The 16,364-nt window shown below is 40.0% G+C and overlaps 1 protein-coding gene and 1 long non-coding RNA gene across 35 annotated transcripts in view; one reads left to right on the forward strand and one right to left on the reverse strand.

The window, feature by feature from the left end:
- The window catches only part of LOC109547385 (uncharacterized), an 88,928-nt gene that overhangs the window by 70,638 nt on the left and 1,926 nt on the right, over positions 1 to 16,364 (forward strand). The window contains exon 14 of the long non-coding RNA XR_004527632.2: positions 14,798 to 14,954. This is a non-coding gene — a long non-coding RNA (uncharacterized lncRNA). The remainder of the gene's footprint in view (positions 1 to 14,797; positions 14,955 to 16,364) is intronic.
- PDE4DIP (phosphodiesterase 4D interacting protein) overlaps positions 15,197 to 16,364 on the reverse strand; it is a 223,861-nt gene continuing 222,693 nt past the window's right edge. For 24 of the 34 annotated variants that reach the window (XM_073808764.1, XM_073808762.1, XM_073808796.1 and 21 more), the window contains one exon: positions 15,197 to 16,243. In XM_073808764.1, the coding sequence (XP_073664865.1) occupies positions 16,098 to 16,243 (146 nt within the window). In that variant the 3' untranslated portion in view covers positions 15,197 to 16,097. The remainder of the gene's footprint in view (positions 16,244 to 16,364) is intronic. The other 10 variants (XM_073808858.1, XM_073808805.1, XM_033860621.2 and 7 more) reach the window with 1 other exon arrangement.

A 16,364-nucleotide genomic window follows, 5' to 3' on the forward strand; every position in this document is an offset into this window, starting at 1 on the left:
GATTGTTTTGGCAATTCTGGGCCTTTTCTGGTTCCATATAAATTTTAGGATTATTTGTTCTAGTTCTGTTAAAAATGTTATGGGTATTTTGAAAGGGATTGCATTAAATCTGTAGAATTGCTTTGGGTAGCATGGTGATTTTGATGATATTAATTCTTCTAATTCAAGATCATGGGATAGCTTTCCTTTTCTTTGAATCATATTCAGTTTCCTTAATCAGTGTTTACAGTTTTCAGTGTATAGGTCTTTCACCACCTTGGTTAAGTTTATTCCTAGGCTTTTTTTTCTTTTTTGGCAGGATTTTAAATGAGATTTTTTTTTTTTTACTTTGCCTTTCTGATATTTCATTGTTAGTATAAAGAAATGCAACAAATTTCTGTATATTAATCCTGTATCCTGTTGCCTTGCTGAGTTCATTTATTCTTATAGTTTGTGGAGTCTTCTGAGATCTCTATATAGGCATCTACAAATACTGACAGTTTTATCTCTTCCCTTCCAATTTGGATATACTTTATTTCTTTTTCTTGTCTGATTGCTGTTGCTAGGACTTCCAATACTATGTTGAATAGAAGTGGTGAGAGTGGGCATCTTTGTCTTGTTCCTGAATTTAGTGAGAAGACTTTCAGCTTTTCCCCATTTGATATTACGTTGGCTATGAGTTTGACATAACTGGTTTTTTATTATGTTGCAGTATGTTCCCTCTATATCCACTTTGGTGAGTTTTCTTCATGAATAGATGCTGAATTTTGTCAAATAATTTTTCTGAATCTATTGAGATGATTATGAGATTTTGTCTTTTGTTTATGTGGTGTATCACAGTCATTTGCATATGCTGAACCATGCTTGCAACCCTGGAATGAATCCATATTGATTGTGATGTATGATCCTTTTCATGTGTTGTTGGATTCAGTTAGCTAATATTTTCTTGAGGATTTTTGCATCTATATTCATTTTTTTTTTTTTTTTTTTTTTTTTTTGCCGTGCTGCATGTCTTGTGGGATATTAGTTCCCCAACTAGGGATTGAACTCATGCCCTCGGCAATGAAAGCGTGGAGTTCTAACCACTGAACCAACAGGGAATTCTGAGTTATTTTATTTATTTATTTTTTTACATCTTTATTGGAGTATAATTGCTTTACAGTGGTGTGTTAGTTTCTGCTTTATAACAAAGTGAATCAGTTATACATATACATATGTTCCCATATCTCTTCCCTCTTGCATCTCCCTCCCTCCCACCCTCCCTATCCCACCCCTCCAGGCGGTCACAAAGCACCGAGCTGATCTCCCTGTGCTATACGGCTGCTTCCCACTAGCTATCTACCTTACGTTTGCTAGTGTATATATGTCCATGCCTCTGTCTCGCTTTGTCGCAGCTTCCCCCTCCCGCTCCCCATATCCTCAAGTCCATTCTCTAGTAGGTCTGTGTCTTTATTCCTGTCTTACCCCTAGGTTCTTCATGACATTTTTTTCTTAAATTCCATATATATGTGTTAGTATATGGCATTTGTCTTTTTCTTTCTGACTTACTTCACTCTGTATGACAGACACTAGGTCTATCCACCTCATTACAAATAGCTCATTTCGTTTCCTTTTATGGCTGAGTAATATTCCATTGTATATATGTGCCACATCTTCTTTATCTATTCATCTGATGATGGACACTTAGGTTGTTTCCATCTCCAGGCTATTGTAAATAGAGCTGCAATGAATATTTTAGTACATGACTCTTTCTGAATTATGGTTTTCTCAGGGTATATGCCCAGTAGTGGGATTGCTGGGTCATATGGTAGTTCTATTTGTAGTTTTTTAAGGAATCTCCATACTGTTCTCCATAGTGGCTGTACCAATTCACATTCCCACCAGAAGTGCAAGAGGGTTCCTTTTTCTCAACACCCCCTCCAGCATTTATTGTTTCTATATTTTTTGATGATGGCCATTCTGACTGGTGTGAGATGAATCTCATTGTAGTTTTGATTTGCATTTCTCTAATGATTAATGATGTTGAGCATTCTTTCATGTGTTTGTTGGCAGTCTGTATATCTTCTTTGGAGAAATGTCTATTTAGGTCTTCTGCCTATTTTTGGATTTGGTTGTTTGCTTTTTTGATATTGAGTTGCATGAGCTGTTTGTAAATTTTGGAGATTAATCCTTTGTCAGTTGCTTCATTTACAAATATTTTCTCCCATTCTGAGGGTTGTCTTTTGTCTTGTTTATGGTTTCCTTTGCTGTGCACAAGCTTTGAAGTTTCATTAGGTCCCATTTGTTTATTTTTGGTTTTATTTCCATTTCTCTAGAAGGTGGGTCAGGAAGGATCTTGCTGTGATTTATGTCATAGAGTGTTCTGCCTATGTTTCCCTCTAAGAGTTTGATAGTTTCTGGCCTTACATTTAGGTCTTTAATCCATTTTGAGCTTATTTCCGTGTATGGTGTTAGGGAGTGATCTAATCTCATACTTTTACATGTACCTGTCCAGTTTTCCCAGCACCACTTATTGAAGAGTCTGTCCTTTCTCCACTGTACATTCCTGCCTCCTTTATCAAAGATAAGGTTACCATATGTGCGTGGGTTTATCTCTGGGCTTTCTATCCTGTTCCATTGATCTATATTTCTGTTTTTGTGCCAGTACCATACTGTCTTGATTACTGTAGTTTTGTAGTATAGTCTGAAGTCAGGGAGCCTGATTCCTCCAGCTCCGTTTTTCATTCTCAAGATTGCTTTGGCTATTCGGGGTCTTTTGTGTTTCCATACAAATTGTGAAATTTTTTGTTCTAGTTCTGTGAAAAATGCCAGTGGTAGTTTGATAGGGATTGCATTGAATCTGTAGATTGCTTTGGGTAGTAGAGTCATTTTCACAATGTTGATTCTTCCAATCCAAGAACATGGTATATCTCTCCATCTATTTCTATCATCTTTAATTTCTTTCATCAGTGTCTTACAATTTTCTGCATACAGGTCTTTTGTCTCCTTAGGTAGGTTTATTCCTAGATAGTTTATTCTTTTTGTTGCAATGGTAAACAGGAGTGTTTTCTTGATTTCACTTTCAGATTTTTCTTCATTAGTGTATAGGATTGCCAGAGATTTCTGTGCATTAATTTTGTATCCTTCTACTTTACCAAATTCATTGATTAACTCTAGTAGTTTTCTGGTAGCATCTTTAGGATTCTCTATGTATAGTATCATGTCATCTGCAAACAGTGACAGCTTTACTTCTTCTTTTCTGATTTGGATTCCTTTTATTTCCTTTTCTACTCTGATTGCTGTGGCTAAAACTTCCAAAACAATGTTAAATAAGAGTGGTGAGAGTGGGCAACCTTGTCTTTTTCCATATCTTAGTGGAAATGCTTTCAGTTTTTCACCATTGAGGAGATGTTGGCTGTGGGTTTGTCATATATGGCCTTTATTATGTTGAGGAAAGTTCCCTTTATGCCTACTTTCTGCAGGGTTTTTATCATAAATGCGTGTTGAATTTTGTCAAAATCTTTCTCTGCATCTATTGAGATGATCATATGGTTTTTCTTCTTCAGTTTGTTAATATGGTGTATCACGTTGAGTGATTTGCATATATTGAAGAATCCTTGCATTCCTGGAATAAACCCCACTTGATCATGGTGTATGATCCTTTTAATGTGCTGTTGGATTCTGTTTGCTAGTATTTTGTTGAGGATTTTTGCATCTATGTTCATCCGTGATATTGGCCTGTAGTTTTCTTTCTTTGTGACATCCTTGTCTGGTTTTGGTATCAAGGTTATGGTGGCCTCGTAGAATGAGTTTCGGAGTGTTCCTCGCTCTGCTATATTTTGGAAGAGTTTGAGAAGGATAGGTGTTAGCTCTTCTCTAAATTTTGATAGAATTCGCCTGTGAAGCCATCTGGTCCAGAGCTATTGTTCGTTGGAAGATTTTTAATCACAGTTTCAATATCAGTGCTTGTGATTGGTCTGTTCATATTTTCTATTTCTTCCTGATTCAGTCTTGGCAGGTTGTGCATTACTAAGAATATGTCCATTTCTTCCAGGTTGTCCATTTTATTGACATAGAGTTACTTGTAGTAATCTCTCATGATCTTTTGTATTTCTGCAGTGTCAGTTGTTACTTCTCCTTTTTCATTTCTAATTCTATTGATTTGAGTCTTCTCCCTTTTTTTCTTGATGAGTCTGGCTAATGGTTTATCAATTTTGTTTGTCTTCTCAAAGAACCAGCTTTTAGTTTTATTGATCTTTGCTATTGTTTCTTTCATTTCTTTTTCATTGATTTGTGATCTGATTTTTATGATTTCTTTCCTTCTGCTAACTTTGGGGTTTATTTCTTCTTCTTTCTCTAATTGCTTTAGGCGCAAGGTTAGGTTGTTTATTCGAGATGTTTCCTGTTTCTTAAGGTAGGATTGTATTGCTAAAAACGTCCCTCTTAGAACTGCTTTTGCTGCATCCCATAGGTTTTGGGTCATCCTGTCTCCATTTTCATTTGTTTCTAGGTATTTTTAAATTTCCTCTTTGATTTCTTCAGTAATCACTTCGTTATTAAGTAGTGTATTATTTAGCCTCCATGTGTTTGTAATTTTTACAGATCTTTTCCTGTAATTGATATCTAGTCTCATAGCGTTGCGGTCAGAAAAGATACTTGATACAATTTCAATTTTCTTAAATTTACCGAGGCTTGATTTGGGACTCAAGATATGATCTATCCTGGAGAATGTTCCATGAGCACTTGAGAAAAATGTGTATTCTAATGTTTCTGGGTGGAATGTCCTATAAATATCAATTAAGTCCATCTTGTTTAATGTATCATTTAAAGCTTGTGTTTCCTTATTTATTTTCATTTTGGATGATCTGTCCATGGGTGAAAGTGGGGTGTTAAAGTCCCCTACTATGAACGTGTTACTGTCGATTTCCCCTTTTATGGCTGTTAGTATTTGCCTTATGTATTGAGGTGCTCCTATGTTGGGTGCATAAATATTTACAATTGTTATATCTTCTTCTTGGATTGATCCCTTGATCATTATGTAGTGTCCTTCTTTGTCTCTTGTAATAGTCTTTATTTTAAAGTCTATTTTGTCTGATATGAGAATTCCTACTCCAGCTTTCTTATGGTTTCCATTTGCATGGAATATCTTTTTCCATCCCCTTACTTTCAGTCTGTATGAGTCTCTAGGTCTGAAGTGGGTCTCTTGTAGACAGCATATATATGGGTCTTGTTTTTGTATCCATTCAGCCAATCTGTGTCTTTTGGTGGGAGCATTTAGTCCATTTACATTTAAGGTTATTATCGATATGTATGTTCCTATTCCCATTTTCTTAATTGTTTTGGGTTTGTTATTGTAGTTCTTTTCCTTCTCTAGTGTTTCTTGCCTAGAAAAGTTCGTTTAGCATTTGTTGTAAAGGTGCTTTGGTGGTGCTGAACTCTCTCAGCTTTTGCTTGTCTGTAAAGGTTATAATTTCTCCATCAAATCTGAATGAGATTCTTGCTGGGTAGAGTAATCTTGGTTCCAGGTTTTTCTCCTTCATCACTTTAAATAAGTCGTGGCAGTCCCTTCTGGCTTGCAGAGTTTGTGCTGAAAGATCAGCGGTTAACCTTATAGGGATTCCCTTGTGTGTTATTTGTTGTTTTTCCCTTGCTGCTTTTAGTATGTTTTCTTTGTATTTAATTTTTGACAGTTTGATTAATATGTGTCTTGGCATATTTCTCCTTGTATTTATCCTGTATGGGACTCTCTGTGCCTCCTGGACTTGATTAACTATTTCCTTTCCCATATTAGGGAAGTTTTCAACTATAATCTCTTCAAATATTTTCTCAATCCCTTTCTTTTTCTCTTCTTCTTCTGGGACCCGTATAATTCGAATGTTGGTGCATTTAATGTTGTTCCAGAGTTCTCTGAGACTGTCCTCAGTTGTTTTCATTCTTTTTTCTTTATTCTGCTCTGCAGTAGTTATTTCCACTATTTTATCTTCCAGGTCACTTATCCATTCTTCTGCCTCAGTTATTCTGCTATTGATCCCATCTAGAGTATTTTTTTTTTTTTTTACGGTACACGGGCCTCTCACTGTCATGGCCTCTCCCGTTGCAGAGCAGAGGCTCCGGATGCACAGGCTCAGTGGTCATGGCTCACGGGCCCAGCCACTCCGCGGCATGTGGGATCTTCCCGGACCGGGGCATGAACCCGTGTCCCCTGCCTCGGCAGGCGGACTCTCAACCACTGCGCCACCAGGGAAGCCCTAGAGTATTTTTAATTTCATTTATTGTGTTGTTCATCGTTGCTTGATTCATCTTTAGTTCTTCTAGGTCCTTGTTAAATGTTTCTTGCATTTTGTCTATTCTATTTCCAAGATTTTGGATCATCTTTACTATCATTATTCTGCATTCTTTTTCAGGTAGACTGCCTATTTCCTCTTCATTTGTTAAGTCTGATGGGTTTTTATCTTGCTCCTTCAACTGCTCTGTGTTTTTCTGTCTTCTCATTTTGCTTATCTTACTGCGTTTAGGGTCTCCTTTTTGCAGGCTGCAGGTTCGTAGTTCCCGTTGTTTTTGGTGTCTGTCCCCAGTGGCTAAGGTTGGTTCAGTGGGCTGTGTAGGCTTCCTGGTGGAGGGGACTAGTGCCTGTGTTCTGGTGGATGAGGCTGGATCTTGTTTTTCTGGTGGGCAGGTCCACGTCTGTTGCTGTGTTTTGGGGTGTCTGTGGACTTATTATGATTTTAGGCAGCCTCCCTGTTAATGGATGGGGCTGTGTTCCTGTCTTGCTAGTTGTTTGGCATAGGGTGTCCAGCACTTAGCTTGCTAGTCCTTGAGTGAAGTTGGCTGCTGTTATTGAGATGTAGATCTCTGGGAGATTTTCGCCATTTGATATTATGTGGAGCTGGGAGGTGTTTTGTGGACCAGTGTCCTGAAGTTGGCTCTCCCACCTCAGAGGCACAGCACTGACTCCTGGCTGCAGCACAAAGAGCCTTTCATTCACACAGCTCAGAATAAAAGGGAGAAAATGTAGAAAGAAAGAATTAGTAGAAGTAGAAAGAAAGAAAGAAAGGAAGAAGGAAAGAAAGAAAGGAGGGAGGGAGGAAGGAGGGAAGGAAGGAAAGAAAGAAAGAAGATAAAAGTAAAATAAAATAAGATAAAATAAAATAAAGTTTTAAAAATAATTATTAAGAAAAAAAGTTGAAAAAAAATGGACGGATAGAACCCTAGGAAAAATGGTGGAAGCAAAGCTATACAGACAAAATCTCACAGAGAAGCATACACATACACACTCACAAAAAGAGGAAAAGGGGAAAAAATCATAAATCTTGCTCTCAACGTCCACCTCCTCAATTTGGGATGATTCGTTGTCTATTCATGTATTCCACAGATGCAGGGTATATCAAGTTGATTGTGGAGCTTTAATCCGCTGCTCCTGAGGCTGCTGGGAGAGATTTCCCTTTCTATTCTTTGTTCTCACAGCTCCCAGGGGCTCAGCTTTGGATTTGGCCCCGCCTGTTCGTGTAGGTCACGGGAGGGCATCTGTTGTTTGCTCAGACAGGACGGGGTTAAAGGAGCTACTGATTCGGGGGCTCTGGCTCACTCAGGCCAGGGGTAGGGAGACGCACGGAGTGCGGGGTGAGCCTGTGGCGGCAGAGGCCGGCGTGACGTTGCACCAGCCTGAGTCGCACCGAGCATTCTCCCGGGGAAGTTGTCCCTGGATCCCGGGACGCTGGCAGTGGCGGGCTGCACAGGCTCCCTGGAAGGGGACTGTGGATAGTGACCTGTGCTCACACACAGGCTCCTTGGTGACGGCAGCAGCAGCCTTAGCGTCTCATGCCCGTCTCTGGAGTCCGTGGTTTTAGCCACGGCTTGCGCCCGTCTCTGGAGCTCCTTTAAGCAGCGCTCTTAATCCCCTCTCCTCGCGCACCAGGAAACAAAGAGGGAAGGAAAAGTCTCTTGCCTCTTTGGCAGGTCCAGACTATTCCCCGGACTCTCTCCCGGCTAGCCGTGGTGCACTAACCCCCTGCAGGCTGTGTTCACGCCACCAACCCCAGTCCTCTCCCTGCGCCCCGACCGAAGACGGACCCTCAGCTCCCAGCCCCACCCACCCCGGCGGGTGAGCAGACAAGCCTCTCGGGCTGGTGAGTGCCGGTTGGCACCAATCCTCTGTGCCAGAATCTCTCCGCTTTACCCTCTGCACCCCTGGTGCTGTGCTCTCCTCCGCAGCTCCGAAGCTTCCCCATCCACCACCTGCAGTCTCCGCCCATGAAGGGGCTTCTTAGTGTGTGGAAACCTTTCCTCCTTCACAGCTCCCTCCCACTTGTGCAGGTCCCGTCCCTATCCTTTTGTCTCTGTTTATTCTTGTTTCTTTTGCCCTACGCAGGTACGTGGGGAGTTTCTTGCCTTTTGGGCAGTCTGAGGTCTTCTGCCACCGCTCAGTAGGTGTTCTGTAGGAGTTGTTCCACGTGTAGATGTACTTCTGATGTATCTGTGGGGAGGAAGGTGATCTCCGCGTCTTACTCTTCCGCCATCTTAACCAAATATCTGAGTAATTCAATTTTTGTAGTGTCTTTATCTGGTTTTTGTATCAGGGTGATAGTGCCTTCGTAGAATGAATTTGGGAGTGTTCCCTCATCTTCAATCTTTTGGTGTAATTTCACAAGGATATTATAAGTTTTTCTTTGTATGTTTGGAAGAATTCTCAGTAAAGCTGTTCAGTCCTGGACTTCTGTTTGCAGGGATTTTTTTTAAATTACAGATTCCATTTCACTTCTAGTGATTTGTCTCTTCAAATTATGTTTGTTCTTGACTCAGTTTTGGCATGCCGTGCACTTCTATAATCTTGTCCATTTCTTCTAGGTTGTCCAATTTTTTAGCATACAACTGTTCATAGTATTCTCTTATGATTTTTTGTTTTTATGTGTTATCAGTTATTATTTCTCATCTTTCTTTTCTTATTTTTTATTTGAGTCCTTTCTCTTTTCTTCTTGGTAAGCCTGGCTAGAGATTTGTTGATTTTGTTTACCTTTTCAAAGAACCAGCTCTTGGTTTTATTCATTTTGTTTTTAATCTCTATTTCCTCTCTGACCTTTATTATTTCCTTCCTTCTGCTGACTTTGGGTTTTATTTGTTCTTCTTGTTCTAATTCTTTTAGGAGTTTAGGTTAGGTTGTTTGAGATTTTTTTATGTTTCTTGAGTGAGGCCTGTATCATTATGAATTTCCCTCTTAGAACTGCTTTTGCTGCATCCCATAAATTGTTGAAAGGTTTTGTTTTCATTTTCATTTGTTTCAAGATATTTTTTGATTTCTTCTTTTGATTTCATCTTTCACCCATTGGTTTTTAGTAGTGTGTTGTTTAGTCTCCATGTGTTTATCCTTTTCCCATTTTTCTTTCTGTGATTGATTTCTAGTTTCATAACCTTGTCAGAAAAGTTGCTTGAAATAATTTCTCTTAAATTTGTCGAGGCTTGTTTTGTGACCTAGTATGTGATGTATCCCAGAGAACATTCCTCGCACAATTGAAAAGAATGTGTATTCTGGGGTTTTTGGATGTAGTGTCCTGTAGGTATCAGTTAACTCCAACTGGTCTATTGTGTCATTTAGGACCTCTGTTGCCTGATTGATTTTGTCTGGAAGATCTGTTCATTGATGTCAGTGGAGTGTTAAAAGTTTCTACTGTTATTGTATTCCTGTCAATTTCTCCCTTTATGTCTGTTAGTATTTGTTTTATGTATTTAGGTGCTCCTATATTGGGTGCATATATGTTAATGAGTGAAATATCTTCTAGTATTGATCCCATTATCATCATATAGTACCCTTCTTTGTCATTTTTTATGGACTTTGTTTTAAAGTTTATTGTGTCTCATATGAGTTTTGCTACCCCCACTTTCTTGTTGTTTCTATTTGCATGGAAATATCTTTTTCCATTCCCTTACTTTTAGTCTACATGTCTTTCACCCTCAAGTGTCTTTCATAGGCAGAATATTGTAGTTCTTTTTTTTTTAAATCCAATCTGCCACTCTGTCTTTTCATTGGAGCTTTTAGTCCATTGACAAAGTTATTATTAATAGGTATGTTCTCATTGCCATTTTAATCCATGTTTTTCAGTTGTTTTCATAGTTCTTTGTTCATTTCTTCTTTTGATTTTTCCTTTGTGGTTTGATTATTTTCTTTTATAGTATGCTTGAGTTCCTTTCTTACTAATTTTTGTGAATCTATTGTATATTTTTTATTTGTGGTTACCCTGGTTTTCAAGTATGTTGACCCATAACTATATCTACTTGCTTTAAACTGGAAATCATACTAGTTCAAATACATTCTAAAAGATCTACATTTTTATAATCCCCTCCCGACATTTTATGACTTTGTCCTATTTTACATCTTTGTGCTTATCTTCTTACTGTGATTTGTATTTATAATTTTAAAAAATTTAAATCTCTACTGGCTTATTTAAGTGATCTTCAGTCCTTTTATATATACCTTTCCTATTGTGATTTTCCTTTTCTATAGATTCTTGCTTCTTTTCTATTTAGAGAAGATCCTTCAGTATTCCTTTTGGAGTACGTTCAATATTGCTGAATTCTTTTAGTTTTTACTTGCCTGAGAAACTCTTTATCTCTCCGTCTATACTAAATGATAATTTTGCTGGCTATAGTATCCTAGGTTGAAGGTTTTTCCCTTTCTGGACTTTGAATATATTATGCCACTCCTTCTGGCCTGCCAAGTTTCTATAGAGAAATCATCTGACAGCCTTATGGAGTTTCCCTTGTAATTGACTCTTTGTTTTTCTCTTGCTGCATTTAGAATCCTCTCTTTAACTTTTGCCATTTTAAGTATGATATGTCTTGATGTGAATCTGTTTGGGTTCATCTTGTTTGGGATCCTCAGTACTTTCTGTATCTGGATTTCTGTTTCCTTCTTAGGTTTGGAAAATTTTAAGCCACAGTTTCTTCAAATACATTTTCAATCCCCTTTTCTCTTTCTTCTCCTTCTGGAATCCCTATTATGTGAAGGTTGGCACGTTTCCTATTGTCCCATAGATCTTGTATGTTGCCTTCACTTCTTTTTTTTCATTTGCCTTTCTGTCTCCTCTTCTGATTGGTTGATTTCCATTATTCTATCTTCCAGATCACTTATTCATTCTTCTATGTCATTTAGTCTGCTATTCACTGCTTCTAGATTGGATTTTTATCCTGGCAATTGAATTGTCTATTTTTGATTGGTTTATCTTTATAGTTTCTAGGTCCTTTTTACAGTGACCTGCATTTCTGTCGATAATTTTTTAAAATTCAGTTAGCATTTTTATTGCCTCCTTTTTTATTGAAGTATAGTTGATTTACAATGTTGTGTTAATTACTGCTGTACAGCAGAGTGATTGTTATACATAGATATACATTCTTTCTTATATATTCTTTTCCATTATGGTTTATAATAGGATATTGAATATAGTTCTCTGGGCTATACAGTAGGACTTTGTTGTTTATCCATTCTACATGTAAAAGCTTACATCTCTAACCTCAACCTTCCACTCCATACCTCCACCAACCCCCTCCCCCTTGGCAACCACCAGTTTGTTCTCTATGTCCATGAGTCTGTTCCATAGATAGGTTCATCTGTGTCATATTTTAGATTCCACATATAAGTGGTATCATATGGTATTTGTCTTTTTCTTCCTGACTTACTTCACTTAGTATGATCATCTCTAGTTGCATCCATGTTGCTGGAAATGATATTATTTTGTTCTTTTTTATGGCTGAGTAGTATTCCATTGTGTGTGTGTGTGTGTGTGTGTGTGTGTGTGTGTGTGTGTACATCACATCTTCTTTATCCATTCATCTGTCGATGGACATTTAGGTTGTTTCCATATCTTGGCTATTGAGAATAGTGCTGCTATGAACATAGGGGTGCCTGTATCTTTTTGAGTTGTAATTTTGTCCAGATATATGCCCAGGAGTGGAGTTGCTGGATCATATGGTAATCCTATTTTTAGTTTTCTAAGGAACCTCCATACTGTTCTCCATAGTGGCTGCACCAACTTACATTTCCACCAACAGTGTAAGAGTGTTCCCTTTTCTCCACACCCTCTCCAGCATTTGTTATTGGTAGACTTTTTAATGATGGCCAGCCATTCTGATTGGTGTGAGGTGGCACCACATTGTAGTTTTGATTTGTATTTCTCTAATAAGCAGCAATGTTGAGTATTTTTTCATGTGCTTTTTGGCCATCTGTATGTCTTCTTAGGAGAAATGTCTATTAAGGTCTTATGCCCATTTTTTGATTGGGTTATTTGTTTTTTCATTATTGAATTATAGGAGCTGTTTGTATATTTTGGAAATTAAGCCCATGTCGGTTGCATTGTTTGCAAATATTTTCTCCCATTCTGTAAGTTGTCCTTTCATTTTGTATATGGTTTCCTTTGCTGTGCAAAAGCTTGTAAGTTTGATTAGGTCCCATTTGTTTATTTTTGTTTTTAGTTCTATTGGGAGACTGACCTAAGAAAACATTGGTACGATTTATGTCAGAGAATGTTTTGCCTATGTTCTATTCTAGGAGTGTTATGGTGTTATGTCTTATGTTTAAATTTTTAAGGCATTTTGAGTTTATTTTTGTGTATGGTAAGAGGGTGTGTTCTAACTTCATTGATTTACATGCAGCTGTCCAACTTTTCCAGCACCACTTGCTGAAGAGACTGTCTTTTTCCCATTGTATATTCCTGCTTCCTTTGTCAAAGATTAATTGACCATGGGTGTATGGGTTTACTTCTGGGCTCTCTATTTTGTTCCATTGATCCATGTGTCTGTTTTTGTGCCAATACCATGCAGTTTTGATTACTGTCAGTTTGTAGTATTGTCTGAAGTCTGGGAGGGTTATGCTTCCAGCTTTGTTCTTTTTCCTCAGAGTTGCTTTGGCAATTCTGGGTCTTTTGTGGTTCCATCTAAATATTAGGATTATTTGTCCTAATTATGTGAAAAATGTCATGGGTAATTTGATAGGGATCGCATTAAATCTGTAGATTGCTTGGGTAATATGGCCATTTCAACAATATTAATTCTTCCAATCAGAGAGCATGGGATATCTTTCCATTTCTTTGAATCATCTTCAATTTACTTTATTAATGTTTTATAGTTCTCAGAGTAGAAGTCTTTCACCTCCTTGGTGAGGTTTATTCCTAAGTAGTTTGTTTTTTGGGTTGTGATTTTAAAAGGTATAGTTGTTTATGTATTCCCTTTCTGATATTTCATTGTTGGTATAAAGAAATGCAACCAATTTCTGTATGTTAATCTTGTATCCTGCTAACTTGCTGAATATGTTTATCAGTTCTAGTAGTTTTTGTGTGGCGTCTTTAGGGTTTTCTATATATAGTATCATATCATCTGCATATAATGACAATTTTACATCTTCCCTTCCAATTGAATACCTTTTATTTCTTTTTCTTGTCTGGTTGCTGTGGCTAGGGCTTCTAATACTATGTTGAATAGAAGAGGTTAGTGGGCATCCTTGTCTTGTTCCAGATTTTAGTGGGAAGGCTTTCAGCTTTTCACCATTGACTATTATATTGGCTGTGGGTTTGTCATAAATAACTTTTCTTATCTTGAGTTTATTACCTCCTTTTTGAATTCCAGGTCTAGTAGACTGGTGAGGTCTGTTTCATTATTTGTTCTTTCAGGAGAATTCTCTTGTTCTTTTAATTGGGAGTAGGTCCTCTTCCTTTTCATTTTACTTAAATTTCTCTGTCTCTATGATTTTAGGAGAAACAGTTATCTACTGTGATCTTGAATGGCTGTGTTTATTTGGGAGTGTCCCTGTGTAGCTTCCATGAGTCTAATATTTTTGGTGTGAAGGCTAGTTTCAGGATGAATGCCAGCCATGCTTTTTCTCAGTGTGTGCTGGCCATTATCCCCTTGACAGCAGGGTGTGGATGGTGGTGTAGTATCTAGAGCCTGTGCTGGATGTGAGGTGGGGGTCCGTCTCTGCTCCATGTCATGGCCCTGTCAGGGGCAGGGTGTGCTCCCCAGTTGGAGTAGAAGCCTTGAGGGTTGGGTTTGATCAGCCTCTGTTGTCCTTGAGTACATGCCCTGCCCCAAAGGAAGTGAGTGTTGAAGAAAGTGAGGCCTGTGTGGTTACAGAGGACCTATGTTCCACCTGTGTAGGCATCTACAGCTCCACTCAGAGGCAGCCCAAGATTGTGTCCCCATTGTGTTTATCCCAGATCTAGTGTAAGAGTGTGGCATGGCGTGGGCTGGGCCTAGAGGTTGGGGGGTTGTGGCTGCAGGGACTGAGGTGGCTATGCTGCCACCTGAGATCTGGGCTGCCTCTGTGGCAGACCTCACCCAGGGCCTCTCTGCCCCAGCTCTAGTGCTGAGCTGGAAGACAAACCACTGTGTACTCCTGCGCATGTTCACAGTGGCTGTCGCAGCCCCAACTGGACCACACCCCAGGCCCTCTGGGCTGTTTCTGCCTAGCTAGATCATATCCTCTCCCATGGCCTGTCTGCTCAAGATTCATTGCTTGGCCCTTGCACACTCCTGTTGTGCCACCGTGGACACACACTAATGTTTGCTGCATTTACACCTGTTGCCCTGAGCCCTTGCTGACTATGGCATCTGAGGCTACTCCTAGATCACACCCCAGATATCCTGGTCTGTCTCTGCACGACTAGATCTAGTCTCTGGCAAGATTTTGTGCCAGCTTGTGGTGTGGAGTGAGTGGGGCCAGGGCATTTGCCCCTTTGGACTGGGAAATACAGCAAGGGGGCTGCTCCCAGTGCAACACTCTCTACCCTGATTGTCAGCAAGCCAGCATGCACTGCTGGTGAGTAGAGTCTAGTCTTCTCCAACCCTTCTGTCTCAACAGATTTCCCAAGAGGCAAGGGGGCCTGGCCACTCCATGCAGGACCCCAGGACTGGGATGCCCATATTGTGACTCGACCTGCTCACTCCCCAGGGCAAGGGTCTACCCTTGTGGACCTTCTCCTTGCAGATCCCACCAAGGAGCCCAGGAGCTGACCCAGGTCTTCTTCTTTTTCCCCTTCCTACCCAATTAATTACACGTAGATCTTTCCTGCAGCTTTGGTTTCTAGTTCTGCCCCTTTTCAAGGAGGAGTGCTCCATATGTAGATGTATTTTTGATATGTCTGTTGGGGAGAGGAGCTCCATATCCACCTACTCCACCATTTTGATTCTGCTTCAGACAGTTAGCTTTTTAATGACGGTCTGTCTTTCCTGTTTTTACACACTCACCCTGAGGACTGGTATAGAAATTAGAAACTAAGCAGGTGAAGAAAACTTTATTTCTTTATACATATTTTGCTTTAATAGCCACCAAAAAGACTGTTTCATTTCCTCCCACTGACCCTATCCACCAGTTATCTTAGCCTTCAACATATCGCTATAGCAACATATATAAATATATATCATACATTTATACACACATACACACATTCTAAAGCACTGTGAAGACACAGACTAGGCTTTAGCAACTGGGGGTTCCTCACATGTCACTTAAAAATGATCACTGATTTGCTTTACACAAGACTTTCAATGGGCTTGGTGTGGCCATTAGTCCCTAGTTCCCAGAGAGAAGTTGGGATGACAAAATGGGACAGCATATTTAGAGTAAGGTCAGTACACTTTTTGGAGATCATAATAGAACAGAAATAGGAGGTCTAGGCTAAGCATGAGATGGCATCTGGGAATCACTGCTCTTACCACGTGGATTCAAATAACTCAGGTGCTGCAGTGTAGACCAATCCCCAGCCTGACTGTGACCCAGCTCGCTGGCCCAGGTTAGGTCTGCCAACACTGTCCTGCAGGGCACCGCAGCTCAGTCCTGTGCTTTTAGATCTGCTGTGGAGCTCCATTGTGGGGCTCCATTGCTAGGAAGCAGGTCCTATTTCCCCTGAGTTGACCCTCAGAGGATGAGGTGAGAAATGTGCTGTTGCTGGTTCCCAGCCCCCTGTGGCATTCAAAAGCAGTGTCACAAGGTCTTCTACAAACTATGCCTGTTTTGCTTAGTGCTGGGTCCAGTGGACCTTGGCTGGTTATTCCTCAACTGCAGGAGACGCCCTCTGCCTTTCGCCCTGCCCCATCAGGCCACATCTCTGACTCCTTTCAGACCTTCCAGCAGGTGTGGAGGAGTGGGGCCCAGATCCTCCTCAGCAGACAGGGAGCTGCAAAGCAGGGGGGCAGGCCCACCCTTCCTGCAGTTTTAAGGACCTCTGGTGGCTTCGCTTCTTGCTTGGCTCCTGGAAGGCAAGGGTCACAGGACTGGAGTGCACGGCAGAGCCCTTAGGGATTTCACCTGCAGACGAAAATAACACAAAGTAGGAGTCCATTATCAGGCACTGCTGGTGGCTAACTGAGGCTGGAGAGAGATCTGAGTGGTAACAAGCCAGGAGCACGGTGAGAACCTGTCACGAGGA

This window comes from Tursiops truncatus, chromosome 1 (genome assembly GCF_011762595.2).
Source record: "Tursiops truncatus isolate mTurTru1 chromosome 1, mTurTru1.mat.Y, whole genome shotgun sequence".
Classification (NCBI taxonomy): domain Eukaryota; kingdom Metazoa; phylum Chordata; class Mammalia; order Artiodactyla; family Delphinidae; genus Tursiops; species Tursiops truncatus.